Here is an 18,176-nt window from a genome sequence, read left to right as displayed (position 1 = left end):
AGGTCTCCTCCCTGATGGCAGCAGCCTGAAGAAGCTGTGTGTTGGGTGAGTGGGATCACACTTGGCTTTTCAGATGCGACAGGTTAGTAGGTAAGTAGAGATGCTGCTGTGCTTTCTTGGCCAGTGCTGCAGTGTTGTTAGTCCAGGAGAGATCCTCAGTGAGGTGCACCCCCAGGAACTAGGTGCTGCTCACAGAGTCATCAACAATATCATTGATCTTTTCCACATTCAGAGAGAGATTATTGTCACTGCACCCCCTGGCCAGGTGGCTCACCTTGCTTCTGTAGTTTGCCTCATCTCTATAGCTAATGAGACCCACCACAGTCGTGTCATCCGCAAACTTGATGAAGAGGTTGGAGCCCTGTGACGGCATGCAGTTGTGGGTCAGCAGGGTGTAGAGGACGGGGCTAAGCACAAATCATTGGGGGGCCCCGGTGTTCACTGTGATGGTTCTGGATGTGTTTCTGCCAACCCGTACAGCCGCCTGAGGTCTTCCCGTCAGGAAATCCAACAGCCAGTTGCACAGCGAAGTGTTTAGTCCCAGCTGGACCAATTTGTGAGTGAGCTGTTGAGGTATGATTGTTGAATGCTGAACTGAAGTCTATGAACAGCATTCTGACGGATGAGTCTTTTATGTCCAGATGAGTGAGTGCAGTGTGGAGGGCAGTGGCGATGGCATCATCGGTCGAGCGCTTGGCCCCGATATGCAAACTGGAAGGGGTCCAGTGAGGGGGACAGACTGTTGTGCATGACTAGATGTTCAAAGCACTTCATGATAATAGGAGTAAGTGCAACTGGGCGGTAGTCATTGAAGCAGGATGGAGATTAATTATTTTGGACTGGAATGATGGTGGTAGTTTTGAAGCATGCGGGGACAACAGCCTGACTCAGCGAGATGTTTAAAATGTCTGTGAAGAAATCAGTGAGTTCTACTGCACAGTCTCTCAGCAAGGGGCCTCGAATGTTGCCAGCTTTTCATGCATTGATCCTTCTTAGGGATCTGTCAGGGGACAGCGTCATCACCTGGTCTCCAGGAGGAGGTGAGGTCTTCTGTGCAGCGGTGCTGTTTGGTGACTCAAAGCGAGCAAAGAAGGTGTTCAGCTCATTAAGCAAGGAGATGGTGCTGTCACATGAGGTTCTGTATGAGTGATGAGGGCTTAGTGGTACAATTATCTGGACTGGCAGCCAAAAGGTTGAGGGTTCAGTCCTTGGGGTGCTGATTCTGAAGTGAAGACCAACAGGTGTTTTTTTTCAATCTTATATTTTTAAGGGGCAGAAAGTAATGTTTGTGTGGCTAGTCAGGTCAACTGATGCATGAGGAATACAAAATCAGAAACTCTTCAGGAGGATATATCCGGGAAACATATAAGCATCGCCCTTACGTATTTATACCCTTAAACATGATGCTGAACATAACAATCTGTGATTGTTTTTTTTACATGGCAGTAAGAAGGACTTTGGCGGCCCTTGGCCAATTAAATCCTGTTATGAAAGTTCATACCTTTCATACCTACATACCTACAGCAAGTTTGAAAGTCTGGCTAGGCTACAAAAGACTGTTTAACAGGCAGACGGTGATCTTACACTTTATACTGATATCTACTGGCAGGGAGGCCATATCACACAAACATTTTCTGTTACCATTGGCCAATACCATTGTAGAAAACGAATAGGAAAGCAGCAGTATAACTAACTACTGTACAAATGAACCGCTCGATCCATATATACCCAGATCTTTGCATGTGACACGGCAAAATAACATCCAACCTGTGGGACGAGCTATTTTTCTATCTTTAAGTATGTGTGTGTTTTCGTGCATAAACATGCCCTGTTTTGTTTATCTTGGTGCAATCTGGATGACAACCCCGTGGGAGAATCACTATCACTTAATTGAGAAATAATTTCAAGGACATGTTTCACAGTTCTCCTTTCATGTTGTGCCTCAGCTTTCACAGTGTTATTTTTTAGTGCTGGGTCTTAGTACCCAATCGAAAATGAAACTGGAAACCAGGCATGTTGTGGGTGTACAGTATTTGTGATTAGTTATACACAGTACATCTCTTTTTCACTGCATGTCAATCAAATCCTGTCATACATTTATTTCTTTATTTTATTTTATGGTCTATTTGTCACACAAAGCTGTTGCATGGCTTTAGACAACTTATGTAAAGTGTTGTGGGCAAGTATCATTATTGTTTGTTTTTTTGACAGACAGATGTTGTCTATAAATTGCTAGGTAAAGATTCTTTAAAAAGAATCCGTGTTCGAGGCCCACAGAAAAAAAAGAACAGTCCATAACAAATGATCCTGAAATAGTAAGCTACTTAAGCAAAATGAAAATACAATTATAAATTCAAGTGTTTGTAGGAAACTACTTCCTTTCGGAAAAGTTTGCCAGAAACGGTAAGAGTATGTTATTATTTTGACTCACGATACAAACAAGTATCTGTTGTTTCATGCTTGTTACCTCATCATGGCTGAAGAACTGTGTAGAACCACAGAATGACATTTTGCAACACTGTTTCAAAACAGACTTTTTGTTTAATGGAACTTAATGGTGAGAAGGGACAAACTTAAAATAGATTTGACTGCGTCTTTCCTCATTTGAAATCTAAAATCATTTAAATGCACGTAAGCTGTGTGAAATTGTCTCTCACCATTATAACCCCAGTTTAACCATGGTTTCCGTAGAGAATCTATGGCAATACAAATAGTAAATCCGCCAAAACAGTTACTACACTTTTAAATAAAACCACGTTTAGGGTTCAGAAGGGATGCGTGTGTACGTTTGCTTGAAGCTGTGACGCTGCGTCATGAGTTCTTCAACTACGCGCGCGCTGTAACAACCTCACGATAATGGATCAGATAATATAATATCTTTTTTTATAATGACCCAGATTTATTTCATATCAAAATACTTGCACTTATAACTGACAAGTCACCTGTGGCGTCACATTTACCGAACTTAAAAAATAAATAACCACCGTGCGCAATATTTTTTATATCAACTAACTGTTCTATACTTTCTGTCACAACTCTCGGAGCTCGCAGGCCAGTTTGAACCCCGTGCTTTCCTGTTAAACGAGTCCGCACTTAAACACAGCTTTTTGGGCTGATTCATTTCCCTTTAACCGCATAAGTCTGCGAGCTGACAGCTCTGTACTTCTCTTGATAAAACTACACGGGATTCACGCTGTCGACCCAAAGAACCTCGCATTGCTCTTACCTGTGTTGGTTGCGTTATTCGTAGTTCAGGTGTTTTATGCTCATTCTGTAGCTGAACGGTCTGTAGACAGAGCGCGTGATTCTTTGAAAGGCGTGGAATACATCGGTGTTTGGTTTTTGGGTCTTAACAAATCCAGGACTGCAAGGAAGTTTCACAGAGTTTTTCCTGAAACCTGAATGACTTTCGATAAAGCAGCTGCACTTTCTTTTATGTCAAAAACGTAAAAACACTCCGACCGCACACTTCATCTATAACGTAACAACTTTGCTGCACGAATCTGATGTCTGTCTGCTTCCCACGTTTTCACAATAAAAGCGTCAATCTGGCAACATTAATAGTGCTTGGTAACCTCTCTATGCTGCAGATCAAACACGATGGGAAAAAGTGATGGGAAAAAAAAGATTTCTCGCGAATCTGCTTATTGTAAATACATTGCTTTGTTTTCCAATATCATGCTATATAATAGGTCTATAGCATTAAATAGCTGGAATTACGTAATAATGTTATTTTATATGCAAATCGGTAGGCTATAGAAGTTATACAGCCCTGTGTTCATATCATATCTGACTTTATTGAAACTATTTAACAATTAAATCAAGATCGACATCCCAAAAACACTGTTTGTAATGTGTTTTGTTTATATGAAACAGTTTTTATCAGTGAAGCACAGCCGTGTACTCACAGGGAGTGAGTACTGCAGCAGTCTGATTAAGATAAGAATGAAAATATGAATGAGTTAGTGAAAATGATGAGAACAGTATATTATTACGACTTTATCATGCACAATACACAACAGCTATGGCAACATGAATTGTTTTAGCCAGGAGGCCATCTTTGGTTCATTCATTCTGCCTCAAGCAACAAACTGCCATCAAAGATGCAATCTTTAGCTTGTGTCATCATCAATGTGGCATAGTTTGCAACATTCAAAGACTAATACTAGATAGGAACCAGCACTGCTGCAACATATTAAGAATCTACCGTCATCAGACTTGCATCAACTGTGGAATCAAGAAATCAATGTGGACATCTTTTTAAAGCCATAATCTTCTTTTCACTTCACAGCATGTTTAAAGTTCACTAATGCTGTGTTTAATATTCTAAACACATAAGACCCTCCATGCTTGGCTGTTTTGGCTTTTAAACCCAGAGGCTGTATTGTCCAAACTAATAAATGACTACAATTGTGAAGAGAAAATCTTGTTCATTCGTATTATTTAAATAATTTTTGCGAAGCCAATACATACCCTGGAGCTATTTACATTGCTTTGTGCTCGGTTTCTCCTCTTCCTCACCATCATTACAGTCTTTATCTAATGACACAGATACACACATGCACATAGATCATCTTTAGCTTTTCTGGCTTTTATTTGAACTTGGATTTTATCATTATTCAGTTGTGTCAGATGTGTTTTTATTCTCCAAAGGTACAGTTTGGCATTGATGTGTTTTTTAAAAGAATATATTATTATTACCTGTAATCTCATAGATAAGCTTACACTTCTATTCAAAATGCATTCATAAAATATGTCTCTGTGGCATAAGCAATACAGTAACTTTACAAAAAAAACATTTGTCTTAAAAAATAAATAACATATACATTTGTTTACCATCCACACTGCATACTGTGACAAAGGCGTCAGGTACGCTTCTCGTCACTTAAAGAGAAAGACATCAGCCAGAGAACAGATAACCTCTGAGAACATCAAAGCTTGCTAGTGTCTCTTACAATTTCCTCTTTGCCCGCTGAGCTCTTTGAATTGACAGTCCTTGGCTGAAACCGTCAACAAATGAGACTTCCCAAAAAAAGGCCACAATTAGACAAATGATGATGAATTCAAGCAATGTTTGATGCATTCTTAGTATTTATTAATTACACATTTGAAATCACTTTTCACTTCAAGGGCTTTTATTTATGATAAAAGGTTTATTTTGTAAAAAAACATACTCACTATGGTAAACATAGTGTTCTTGTTCTTGACTAAGCAGCCAACACTTGTTAGGGCCACTATAACCAGAGTCAGTGTTGTCTATGACCAACAGAAGAAATTAATAGAGAAACAAAATATAAAAGGTTATAAATACAATTTTCAATGATATATAAAATCCAGAACACAAAAAATTACAACGTGTAGTCAGATTTTACACTATTTTATTGTTTTGGCTAGTTCATTTTATACTTGCAATAACTGAAATGACCCTGTCTGATGGGATTTGTGGTTTTGGTGAGTCTGACTCTTAGCAGACTGAGTTGATGTATTTCTATAATATATTTATCAAAGGTTAGGTTGAATTACAAGGACCTGTTTTCTCCTTCCATGGCTGAATCAATAGACAGGATAAAAGACAGTCTCAACTCTCCTTCAGAGGAAATTTATGAGGACGGAAGGTCAGACGTGAGTGAGTAGCAAAATGCTAGGCAGAAGATTTTCCCATGACAAACCTATACCAGAACTTGTAATAATGTTCAGGATTATTGCTTTGTCTACAGAATTTAATAATGCATGGTGCAGATCCCTCCAACCATCTCCCCAAAAAGCAGTACATTTAAAAATGTTCATAAAGAGAGAGAAAAAATGTATCTCTCATATCTGTTTTTTTAATAAAAATATTGGGATGTGTTTCAGGTTTACATAAGTTTCCATTTTAGAACATTTTTCAGACGCCTCAATCCTGTTCATCAATGTTTAACAAACTAGATGTAAAAAAAACACACACATCACACATGTCTGTACCTTTGTCCCAAAACGAAAAATTATATCTTTTTGGGAAATACTAAAAGTGCAGCGCTTATTTATTAAAAACTGAAAATGTCTCGCAGAAATTTTCTCAGCAAAAATATTCCGTAAAATATCATTTTTTCTGTAAAATTACATGGTTTTACGTCTTGTTAATTAGCAGTATTTTCTATTTGACAGTTTTCGACTGTGTTTCAAAAATAGACTGTAACCAAAAATCCCATAAAAAAATTACGGCAGCTGGGGCGCCAGAAATATACAGTAAGAATTTAAAATAATATCATAAATTAACATGATTTGCTGTTTTTAGTGCAATGTTTCTGTAATTTGACGGTTTTGATCGTATTTAAAAATACATGAAAAATCTATTAAAATAAAAGTAAAACTTAATTTTTTCAGTGAATGTGAAAAGAAACTGGTTCTCGAGGCCGAAATGTTATGTTAGAACACATAACAATACATCACACTTGCACCATCTATTTGCTAGTTGACCTTGTAAAGTATGGTGAAGCTCAATAGATATTCATTGTACGTCATGAGAAGATGGAGAGATAAAAAACAGAAGTTTCAATAGGATTCTTACCAATTCTCGTCGGTGTCCTTGGAAAAGCAGCAGATCTTGCTGTCTGATTGTTTTCCGGTTAGTGAAAGAGGTAACCGCTGCTGGGCAACTGGCAGTTTAGCTTTTCAGTGGAACTCATTTCTCTTTTGAGTGAAGAGGTGACCGGTTTTGCAAAAGTAGTGGTTTTTAAAGTGGAGACGTCAGGTCTCGCAGGACTGTTTTCTTTTGTGTTCATATCAGGACATTTGCTTCTGTTTGGAGGGAGGTAGCAGTAGAAGAGTCTCTGGGGGTTCTGAGGTCCAGTGTACAGGTCAGTGTGGTTAATAAACACACTAATGTTCTATTCTGAGTGATTGTCTGCCTTTAGTGTTAGCACCACCATCACATGTTCTCCTGCTTGTTCATAGAGGATAAAAAATGTAGAGTATATATACACAAAGGAGAAATGCATGATCACAGTTTATAGCCATGATGACTTTTAACGGTACAAACTGTACATTTCACCCCTGACATTTTCGCAAGAATACATTTTCAAATATGCATTTTTTAGTAAAACATCTCCAGGTGTACAAGGATCAACGGGTTCGCAGAGAAACCCGGAATATTTAACTGAATGCTCATTTGCACTAATGGACCACTTCCATAACTGCATTAACCTATCTACTGCACTGTAATTCTATTAACTGCATCTAGTCATCTACTGCACTGTAACTTCAATAACTGCATTAACTAAACAACTGTATGGTAACTCTATTAACTGCATCTACTCATCAATTGCACTATAACTTCAATAACTGCATTAACTAAACAACTGTACGGTAACTCTATTAACTGCATCTACTCATCTACTGCACTGTAACTTCAATAACTGCATTAACTAAACAACTGTACGGTAACTCTATTAACTGCATCTACTCATCAATTGCACTATAACTTCAATAACTGCATTAACTAAACAACTGTACGGTAACTCTATTAACTGCATCTACTCATCAATTGCACTGTAACTTCAGTAACTGCATTAACTAATCTACTGCTCTGTAACCTTATTAACTGCATTAACTCATATACTGCACCTTAACTTTAATAACTGCATTAACTCATATACTGCACCGTAACTTTAATAACTGCATTAACTCATATACTGCACCGTAACTTTAATAACTGCATTAACTCATATACTGCACCGTAACTTTAATAACTGCATTAACTCATATACTGCACCGTATGAACTCATATACTGCACCGTAACTTTAATAACTGCATCAACTTCAACAACTGCATTAACTCACCTATTGCACTGCAATAACTAATAGCCAATGTCAATAATTTATGCATACCTAAGTCACTTGCACTATTTTAGTCTAAATTATTATCTGTTCATATCCACCTGTACATTAATGTTCATAGTACATAGTCATCTGTATATATTGTTAATAGTATATACCTACTGTCATATTTTCATAGAACACACCTACTGCAAAATATTTTTATAGTCCATGCCCACTGTATTATATTCTCACTATTGTATTCTGTATTTATTCTAACTGTATATCCTGCACTTGCTAACTGCACTTCTGGTTAGACCTAAACTACATTTCGTTACACTGTACTTGTATATGTGTAATGACAATAAAGTTGAATCTAATCTAATCTAAAGTGAATCTGTGGTACTTCTGAAAAAAGAAAGATACATTTACCATTAGAGTTGAATAGTTTAAATCCGTCCTTATCATATAAGATATAACTATCCTGTTATGCTTTTTTTTTTAATCGTGCCACCTTTTTACTTGACAATTTCTTGTCCCTTGAAGATCCAGTGTCTGAAATTTAATGGCATAGAGAATTGCAACCAACTGCACACTCCACCGTTCAACCCTCCCGTTGAAAGCACTGTGGTGGCTGCACAGGATTAAGTTGTCATCACATTTTTGCTTCTTTGCAAGGTATTTACGCAACGCGCTCTGTAGAGCATTTTGTCCGTTTAGGGTTACTGCAATAACATGGCGAATTCATGTGAGGGGACCCGCAGGGTTTGTAGATAGAAATAGCTCGTTCTAAGGCAATAAAAACACTTCATTATGTAAGATCTTTATACACCTCTGAACACATTGTTATGTATATTATATTGCCATTATGTCAATAGATCCTCCAAAACATGACACACTGAACCTATAAATACAAATACACTTTGTATTTCACTTTAAATTTAAAACAATTTTAAACGTGTACCCCACGTTTAGGCATCTCTCCTCCCTTTGGGCGTCACTATATGTACAAACTACTTCCCGTCTGTCTTCCTGGTTTGTGTTATTTCGAAAGAAAGAAGGAAAGCACTTGGCAGAACGCTGTTCGTAAATATGTGACAGTGTAAATGTTTCTGATTTGAACCTGAAGGACTTTCCTGCTGCCAATAAAACTGGGTTTAGCAGGTACAGGAGATGACAAAGGTTCTCATCAGGACCCAAGGTGGGATGTGAAGTGTTCTCAGCTCAAAGCCCCTTATCAGCATCATCCAGTGGGCTTAAAAGATAGTTCTCCTAAGAGTGAAAATTGACCCTCATAAAATTTGAAAAAATAATTTTCTTCTGTGGAATACAAGGGATTTGATGCTGCTTTCCATACCAGGACGGTGAAAAGAGACTAAGGCTGTAAGTCACTAACAATTGTAAAATATAATTTTGTTCCACAAAAAAGTCAAATTGGTTTTGATCATCTCAACATTTTTAAAGGATTTGTTGTCTGCAAGATCTGATATATACAGTGCAAGCTGTACACTCACTACCTTGAAGAAATGACACTTTTCTACAATTTAGTGTTGTCAGTGTCACATGAAGATATATACTCACTTCTGCGAGGTACTGTGTATATATATATATATATATATATATATATATACACAGTGTGTTTATATGTATATATATATATATATATATATATATATATACACATATATACGTTGTTTGTTTTAATATTGCAAATTTTTTTACATTATCAATGATTATACAATGATCGACTATTGCTCACACTGTAAATAAATCCAGTAAAACAATTGTAATTTAACGGCAGCTATTGGTCACCAGAAAATGCAGTAAAATAATTTTATTGGTAAAGTAAAACTACATTTTTATATCTGACTTATGTCCGAATTGTTAGTCTATTTCTGTATTTTTTATTTCTGCAACTCTGTAAAACCACAATTGCCAAGTAAATAGCTGTAATTCTGCAATAATTCACTAACCTTTGTGTTATTTCCAATCTGTATGACTTTTTTTCTGCAGAACACAAAAGAAGATATTTTGAAGAATGTTGTTAACAGGCCCCCACTCACTTGCATTGGTTTTGTGTCCATACAATAGAAGTGAATGAGGGCCAGTGCTGTTCGGTTACCAACTTTTCATCAAAATATCTTCTTTTGTGTTCTGCAGAAGAAATTCATCAAGGTTAGAAATGACAAAAGGGGGAGGGGGTTAATGATGACAGATTTTTAATTTTTTAATCACTTGAATACATTGAATGTTTGTAATGATATGCATTGTCTTTTTTGTTTTCTATTGGTATTTCTATTTAAGTATGTTTGTAATATTAACATCTCTAAATTGTAAAAACAATGTTAATATGAGGTTACTGACATGTATTGTATATTTATATTGAAAGTCCCCAATATAAATATTTAGTTTGATCTCCTGCTTTAATATGCAAGTGCTTTCTTTTCATAATGTTTCAGGCCCTTTTCTGTACTCTGTTTAGTGCTCCCTTCATTTTTTTTTCATTTACAACTCACCTGCATCGCCGTAGCAATCCGTCTTGCTCCTGTCATGAAACAGATGGAGAGCTTAACCCTTCAAGAGAGAAACTTTACAAAAGAGAAACCATATTTATTACTGCATGAATTTGCGAATGCCACCTTCCACAACATCATGTTATTATACAAGGTCACAATCGTTCTATACCTTTACACCAAACCTTCAGTTATTCAGTAATGAGACATTTCAGTTTTATTTTGACTTCATGATGTGTAAGACACCTTTTAGATACAGAGAAAAAACACATTTGCATATAACAACATCTGGCAAAGGACGTCTTATCAGATCACATCACGTAAATTGAATTTCACGCGCTGATAAAAGCTTCATTTAGTGGCTAATTTTGGAATTCATCTAAAAAACTGTAGCGTGTGTATATCTCTAAAAGCCATTTAGCAAGCAGTATGACTACACTAATGTGAATTTCTAATTATATGACACCATTCTAATGCTTGCGGGGGAGATTTATGCTCTCATAAAGCACTTTTCACCTTGAAAAACAATATACCGCCTGACTGCTTACAAGTTAGCCATGAAATCACAAAGAGTCAAACAATGATTTACTATTTAAATAACTAAAGCGATTTAATGATATGGATAAATTATTTAAATTGTTTTCACTACAGGTATGTACTTTAGATGAAAGATCCTAAAAAACATTACAATTATATTTTCTGTCAAATGTGTCCAATGTAAACTAAAATGTAAATATATATAAAACATATAAATAAGTGAATGACAAACACACATCTCTGAGCACTTTGGGTCTTTTAATACTTCATATTATTTATATTACATAATTTCTTTGTTCATTTTATTCCAAATAAACCAGATATCAAAAGAGACTTAATTTAGATTTGTAACAGTTAAACGTCCAGATCTGATCCGTCAATACAAAAGGTGATTAATGAGCCTTCATTATAAGGTAACTTAAAAAAATAACAGATGTGTCAAGAGAAATATCAGACAAGCAGCACCCTAAAAAAGTTAGAATTAAATTATTTTTATCTAGGAGTCTATACATAGACTAGAATTGCACTTTTTGGTTTAAGCTCTCATACCGAAGCAGTACAGTACACACACACATACAAACACACAAGGACACATACAGAACGAGGACACTATTCTGTGGTTGTTGGTTCCGGGTTTGGCCTGACAGTGGTTCTGCTGGTCTGGATCTGTGACACCTGGAGAATGGGCAACAGCAGCTGGAAAGCATTGTGGATGTAGCCAGCGCTATTAGAACCCTTGGGAAATAAAACATGTGCACAATGCATTGATGAAGGGTCATCGTTACCATAACAATAACCGTTATCATTATCCTCACATCTGTCATGACCGTCCCTCATTAGTAAGCAACGCATGGTGAACCTTCAGCATTAATGAATAATGAAAACTATTACCTCCAGTGTCACGCTGTCCACCAGAGGATTTACTTCTTCTGCTTTCCTGTGACTCTAAAATGAAGAATGTAGGTTTAAACTAGTATATGTATAGATGGTTTCAAAGCAACAACATAAACAAACATTACTGAGCATGCGCGTGTTTGTGAACTCCCCTTAACTTCCGGTTCGCATTCGCAAATAGTCTGTAGATTATTTATGATAACAAGCAAAAGAAACCAATCCTTGGCTAAAGGTGTCTCTCCGATATTTATGAATTTAGCGGAGATACCAAGCTCAACCACTAGACGGTGGACTAGATGGTCCCATACGGTTTCTTTAAATGCATCAAATTTACAGCACCCATTCAACAAACTGATTATTTAATAAAATTAACATACATCAAAATTCAACAAATTGTTTATTTAATAAAAAATTTGATGCAGTCAAATAATAATAGAAATTAATATGAACATAAATTGGATATAATGTAAACAGTTTATAGAGCAGTCTATAGAACTATAGTCTATAGAACAGCACAAATTGACCAGGATCTTGTCGGTAATACTCACCCCTAGAGCCAGGAGTGTGTCTGAGAATTTCCGAGCCAAGCAGCCGACCTCCTTACACATGGCACAGGTTAACCTGATCATACACAAGAATTAGCAGCTTACAAAAGGACATCCTATGGAAATAGCAGAGGACTATGAGAGACTCACCTGACCAGAATTTTTGCTTGTTGGCAGGCTGGTTTCTCCAGATCCTGACCGTGCAAAATTAGCTCAGCGACTTTGTGTAGCTGCTCTATACTACGAGCGGTCACCTCGGCAAGACTGCCAACCGATGACAGATACACCTTCTGCAAAAATATGAAAATGGAATATAATATTTACAATGTAGAAGACTGAAAATACGGAAGACTAAAAGGAACAAAACATATCAATATTAATATAACTGTCATGAAATCAAATGTCTTTTAATCGGATGTTCACACTTTTTGTTTCAAATGAAAGTTAAATTCCACCTCACCTCAACAGCATCTGATTTTCCAACCCTTACATTTCTCTCCTCCTCTTTCATACTCTCCTCACTCTCCATTTTCCCGTCTTTCTCTCCCTCTTCTCCTTTCTCTTTCATCTCCTTTTCTGGACCAGAGTTCTCCTCCTTCAATTCATCCGTAACATTCTTGACTTCTCTCGACGGCTCCACCTCTCTGACCCAGTCATGAGCTTTAATACGCGCCTGCGGGGAAAAGCACCATACAGTTGATCAGTGAGCGTGTGTGTATATCAGTGTGTTTGTTTGTTGGACAGAGTGAAGATAGCATGCGACGGCGTATGTGTGGCTGTACTTTGTTCAGTTTGTCTGGAGTTGCAGCAATGTGCAGCTCAAAGAGTAGCTCAGTAAGAACGCTGACAAACTCCTCTCCGTCAGCAGCTGAAACACACACAACACATCAATTTAATGCTCGAGGGCTCAAATGAGGAAGACTGAAATATTTATGCCGCTCTGTATGAATCACATCTGTGAGGTCAAATTAATGTTTGTTCATAATATTGGATTTGCGATTTGTTACATTTTATGATAGAGGGTTTATTTCAACTAGAATTCATCAGTGTACTCAAAAACTAAGATTTCAACATTAGATTACGAACAAGACCAATATAAATATTCATGCACTTGATTGTGGTCCAGATTTGTTCACACCGGACTGTTCATTTGGATCTGGTTTGGTCGTATGGAGACTCACAGAGAGGAGTGGAACACTGAATTTGTGAATAAAGATCACCGTTTTCCTCTGAGCAGGCATTGCCTTCCTCCTCTTCGTGAGCGATAAAAACCTCCTTAATCTCAATCAGCTCCTTTTTTAGAACCTCAAACTCTTCCCCTTCCAAAGAGGACAAGAAGGTCTGAACCTGAGACGAAGATATCAAAACATTGGTTGGTCAGTTGCAGCGTTTGGATAAAAATCCATTTGTATAGTCATGTATAGTCACCTTAAACTGTATAATTGACTATAATATATTATGCTCATTTCTTTTCATTTAAGGAAGCCCGCTAGTAGGCGGGCTCGACTGGGGCGCAGATATATAACCATAGCTCATCGCATGCATCATTTTAGCATTTTTCTGTGATTAAATTATTTCATAGATAATGCAAATAAAAAAAGTACATTTGAATTGTCAGCTGGATATTTTTGGAGGGGGCCCGGAAATATCTGGGGGGAATGTCCCCCCTAGACCTGAATTTAGTAGCTGTACAATAAGTGGCATAATGTTTAAAAAATCTGATGACTTTTATTTTGCCATAATGGCCAGTTGACAGTACATTTTTCATTGCTTGATTAAAAATAGTGATAGAAGTGATTACAGGCATAGGCAGAGACTCCTTTTTGGTGACATAAAGTTGTCTTAAATCAGAAACTACAGCGATATGTATCAATGTGTGAGTGTGTGGGTGTAAGATACTAACCCTCCCCTCACTCTCATTGGAAAGGATCTCCAGCGCCTCTAGATGAGATAAGCCTTGGTAGTCATCAAACAAGGTCCCATAGTGAGCGGTGGGTTCTGTGACCATCTGAGTGCTCAGTCTCTCTCTCTCTTTTTCCTTTGCTTCTTTCAACATCTACAGCAAACACACACATATATTTTCCAGTATATTGCCATATATTTTTGTTTCATAGAAGGTCTAGATTTATAAGGACTATTATATTTAATCATGGTGTGAAATATGATTTTATGAAATTGTTACCTGCGAGAGAGAAGCAGTTCTCTGAATCAGTATTTTGGTCTTTTTAAAGCCTGGGTCACTCTCTGCCAAGACATTCATGGTCTTCTTGCCAATAAACTCTAGAGCATCAAGACCTCCTGTTATTACAGATTTGCCCTATAGGAGAGATAAAGAAATGAAGAACTAACTATCTTTTACACATCCATGCATTAGTGTAGTATAAACCCATGTAGCGGTAAATGTGGAACTATGCCGATACACGGGTAATGGCTTTTTCAACTGCAGTGACCTCTATGTGTCGAAGATGTGCAGACTCACAGTGTTCTGAACTGCACTGGTGATGGTCGACAGCACTCCTCTGTGCATCTCCTCCGGATGATCATGTTGTGCCGTCAGCGTCTCGGGACACTCGTGGGTCTCCTCTGCCTCCTCACACGATGACGTCTGACGCATTCGGAACGCCACACCTGCTTTCTCTTTCACTGAGCTTAACCCCTGACCTGAGAACAGTCAAAGATAGAAAAACAGAAGTGCACTCTTGAGAGATGCATTTATACAGTAAACATGTGCAAAAATGAGATATTCTGACAAAAGGGACGATCTAATAATACCAGTGATCCAAGAATCAGACACAGGTGAAATGATGTTGATATTTGAAATGGTTCAGACAGAACAAAAGACTCTTTGGGTATTACAGACTTTTTACTGAGCTGTACGAACAAAGCATGTGAATGATATTGTCTCATGCACCACTCAAGCTACATATCGTGGCAAGGTGATGCTTGCGTCATTGAGATATATAAATACTGTAGGTACTAACTCTCTAAACAATTGGACTTGTAATATGTGCAGAATAACAAAAAGTCAGACCTATAGATCAACTGAACCTGTGCAGCATTAACAAAGCCTGCGTACGGATTTAGAATCACTGAATGTGTCCCAAAGCCACTAGGGAAAAGTTCCAATTTTAACTGTTTTGGCTATTTTCATGCACACAAACAAGATCAAATTTTTGCTAAAAATCCTAAACTGTGCAAATGCTGCCCAGTGTAAATCTAACTTCACAACCAATTCAAGTCAAAGGTCACTGGACTGATAAGCTGAAACGAATCTGTTGTGTTAGGGGGCAGAAAAGTGCTAAGAACGAATAATCGTTGTCTACACTGTAAAAAAATAATTTTAACTGAATAATAATGTAAAAATTCCAAGGTGAAAACCTCTTATTTAGTTAACTGTACAAAAAAACGTCAAATATACACTGAAAATCTTTACGTCCCTGTGAACCGGAAGTTGCGATCGTTTTTACGTTTCTGATTTAAAAGGGATTCGCTATTGCACAAGATGGTGCCAGTGAGGTTCTGGGATGCCAGAGTCGGCAGACTCATTTAAAACTGTATGGGAAAAGGAGGATTTCTGGCGAAGAAAGTAATATATAAGCGATGTAACAGATCCTCTTGATCACATTGCAGAGTACTTTGTTAAGCCAAAACAACTTCGACTGGAAATTAGTCTGCCGTGTAGTGGCAAGACGCTCACCGGCGCCATCTTGTGCAACTAGCCCATCGCCACTTTAAAAAGTGGGCGTGGCTTGTGTTTTTCACTGCAAATTTGGGCCTACATTGCCTAAGTTAATGAAATACACAGCTAAGAAAATATAAGACTTTGCCATTAAACACACAAAATGTTATCAAATTTGTTGCAATGCATAACATTTTGCTACCGTACAACTACAAATCTGTTTACGTGTTTTCTTGACAGTTTTTCTGTAATATCTAAAGATTTTTCTTAGTGTATGGTTTCTAACAGGGTGTATAAACTGTGATAATTACTATGGCAACCAATCTGTAGAGTCAGGTTGCTATGGTGACTTACCCACAGTGGACGTGGCAGTGGTCAGAAGTGACTTCCCCCACGAGCCCCAGCTACCCCAACCTTTAGATTTAGACTCATCCTGTAGCTGATAACACACACAAAATCAGATTAGTGTTACCATTAGGCTGCCTTATCATTTATACATTATGCAAAACGCCACAAGCTATCACGACAAAACCCAGCTCATAACCATTAACCTCTGTTCCTTGTGCTTCTTCCTGTGTAACGTCCGGATCCAAACTCACAGAATCCACACATTCGGTGACCAGACCCTCAGTTTTATCCTCTGGAGGGTGTAACTCCCTCTCTTCAACATCTCTGGCTGTATTACTGTGTTCTTCTAGTGCCTCATCGGTTGGCTCAGAGGGTGACGTGTACAGTGAGAGCTGTGATAAAGATGGGAGCTCATCTGTGTTCACAGGAGCAATGGGGGCAGATTCATCGGTGGACGTCTGGTGGAGGGAGGGAGGTTGTGTAGTGAGGTCTTCTTCCGGCTCGTCGTGCGACATGGTGCTCTGATTAAAAAGGTAGATAAATAAACAATGTTTATTGACGTCCTGCGTAATCAGTTGGCCATGATGGACTCCGATTGGCTGTCAAAAAAAACTGCAGACTAAACACAGGGCCAACTGAGCGCTGACTACGGTTTGCAAAGCAGGTGGCAATTGATCAACGAGTCAATGACAGACAAAAACAACATTGCTCTACAGTCACATTGTATAATATGATGCTTACAGACTCATTTCTTAAACGTGCCCAAATAAATTGGCTTGTGGTTGCGCATACAGAACATTTCGGGTATGTTCTAGGAGACAGAATTCCTGTCGAACCCAAGTAAATAAAATCCTTAGTGAATGTTATGTAACGGATGTACACAATCAAATTCAATACAATAATGTGGAACTAATAATAAACGCATTCAGTACATAAACACTGTACAGTTCTGCTAAAGGAGCTTCTGAATTATGATCGTGAAATTCATAGTTTGCATTCTTGTAGTTCTTTTTTTTTGACAGAGGAATGTCAAGCTCTTTCTGCTTCCAGTCTTGCACTAGAGCAATATTCAAACGTTTAGTACAATGAAGACACTGTGATATCTAGCATCAGTGAATACAGTATCCCTTGTGCACACACACACACAGCGCTGTCACTGAATGGTGCCGCATCTCCAAGCGCATCAGGTTAAGCTGCATTGTTGCGCCATCTAGCGATTATTATCTACATGTACAGGTCCTAAAAAAACTTTGATTTGTAAACAGACATTCTCTAGATGAATATGGAATAACTCAAATAGGCGTCGCAGACAGACTAGATAGTCTGAAAGTGTAACATTAAACGTTAATTTTACTAAACAATAATACGCATACAGTTTAAAATATCTGTTTAAGTTCGGAGTGCATGAAGTTAAACCCAAACGCCCATTGAGCAACTGTTTGAAACGTAAAAGCATTCTTTCTTTACATGATATCACAACGTGACTTATTTATTGTAAGGATCATGTTTTTTTAGATATTCAAGGGTGTTAAGAAAAGTTAGTTTGTACAACATCGGGAAAAATAAGAAAAGCGAGAAACAGAGAATGTAGCTTATAAAAGGAGCTAAAAGCGTAAATGAAACAGCGCACGTGTCAAATGCATACACACGACTATAGAAAGTTCTCTGTGTGTTTATGTGAAATAAAGTGAATTCATGGGATTCTCCATCTTACCAGTTCAGCTGACAGTCGCTCGCGCAAGCTCAACCCTTCCGCTCGAGCTCGCGCCACGTCGGCAGCGGGGCCGAGATCAGCAGTTGCGGATGACGTCACCTCAACTTTTGCCACTCTGGACTATGGGAAAATAAACAGGTTAAGATTCCAGT

The 18,176-nt window shown here is 37.8% G+C and overlaps 2 protein-coding genes across 4 annotated transcripts in view; both read right to left on the bottom strand.

Annotated features, from left to right (window-relative positions):
- The window catches only part of klhl5 (kelch-like family member 5), a 42,655-nt gene extending 39,119 nt beyond the window's left edge, over positions 1–3,536 (bottom strand). Inside the window, exon 1 of the mRNA XM_079462481.1 lies at positions 3,227–3,536. The gene's annotated coding sequence lies outside the window, so the exon portion shown is untranslated. The remainder of the gene's footprint in view (positions 1–3,226) is intronic.
- Positions 3,537–10,389: 6,853 nt separating this feature from the next.
- fam114a1 (family with sequence similarity 114 member A1) lies at positions 10,390–18,134 on the bottom strand. 3 transcript variants are annotated; one of them, XM_079463459.1, is made up of 14 exons: positions 18,025–18,134; positions 16,514–16,831; positions 16,317–16,401; positions 14,763–14,944; positions 14,466–14,600; positions 14,187–14,339; positions 13,504–13,630; positions 13,066–13,151; positions 12,744–12,956; positions 12,434–12,573; positions 12,287–12,359; positions 11,736–11,789; positions 11,129–11,579; positions 10,390–11,029 (listed from the first exon to the last, which is right to left on the bottom strand). In XM_079463459.1, the coding sequence occupies exons 2-13, from the start codon at positions 16,823–16,825 to the stop codon at positions 11,454–11,456; spliced, it is 1,686 nt and encodes a 561-aa protein (XP_079319585.1). In that variant the 5' UTR covers positions 16,826–16,831; positions 18,025–18,134; the 3' UTR covers positions 10,390–11,029; positions 11,129–11,453. The 3 variants fall into 3 exon arrangements, with proteins under 3 accessions (XP_079319585.1, XP_079319583.1, XP_079319584.1); XM_079463457.1 differs by having other exon boundaries at positions 13,465–13,630; positions 18,025–18,084; XM_079463458.1 differs by lacking the exon at positions 10,390–11,029 and having other exon boundaries at positions 11,085–11,579; positions 13,465–13,630; positions 18,025–18,084.
- Positions 18,135–18,176: the final 42 nt, after the last annotated feature.

Source organism: Barbatula barbatula (assembly GCF_947034865.1).
Source record: "Barbatula barbatula genome assembly, chromosome: 8".
Classification (NCBI taxonomy): Eukaryota; Metazoa; Chordata; class Actinopteri; order Cypriniformes; family Nemacheilidae; genus Barbatula; species Barbatula barbatula.
Note: the sequence above shows the minus strand (reverse complement) of the source record. Positions and strands in the feature narration are given on the sequence as shown.

Coding starts and splice junctions, on each gene's coding strand:
- fam114a1 (XM_079463457.1), bottom strand. CDS start 16,825: ATGTCGCACGACGAGCCGGAAGAAGACCTCACTACACAACCTCCCTCC. Junction 12,360..12,433: donor CAAGCAAAAATTCTGGTCAG/GTGAGTCTCTCA, acceptor GTGTATGATCAG/GTTAACCTGTGCCATGTGTA. Junction 11,580..11,735: donor TGGACAGCGTGACACTGGAG/GTAATAGTTTTC, acceptor TTATTTCCCAAG/GGTTCTAATAGCGCTGGCTA.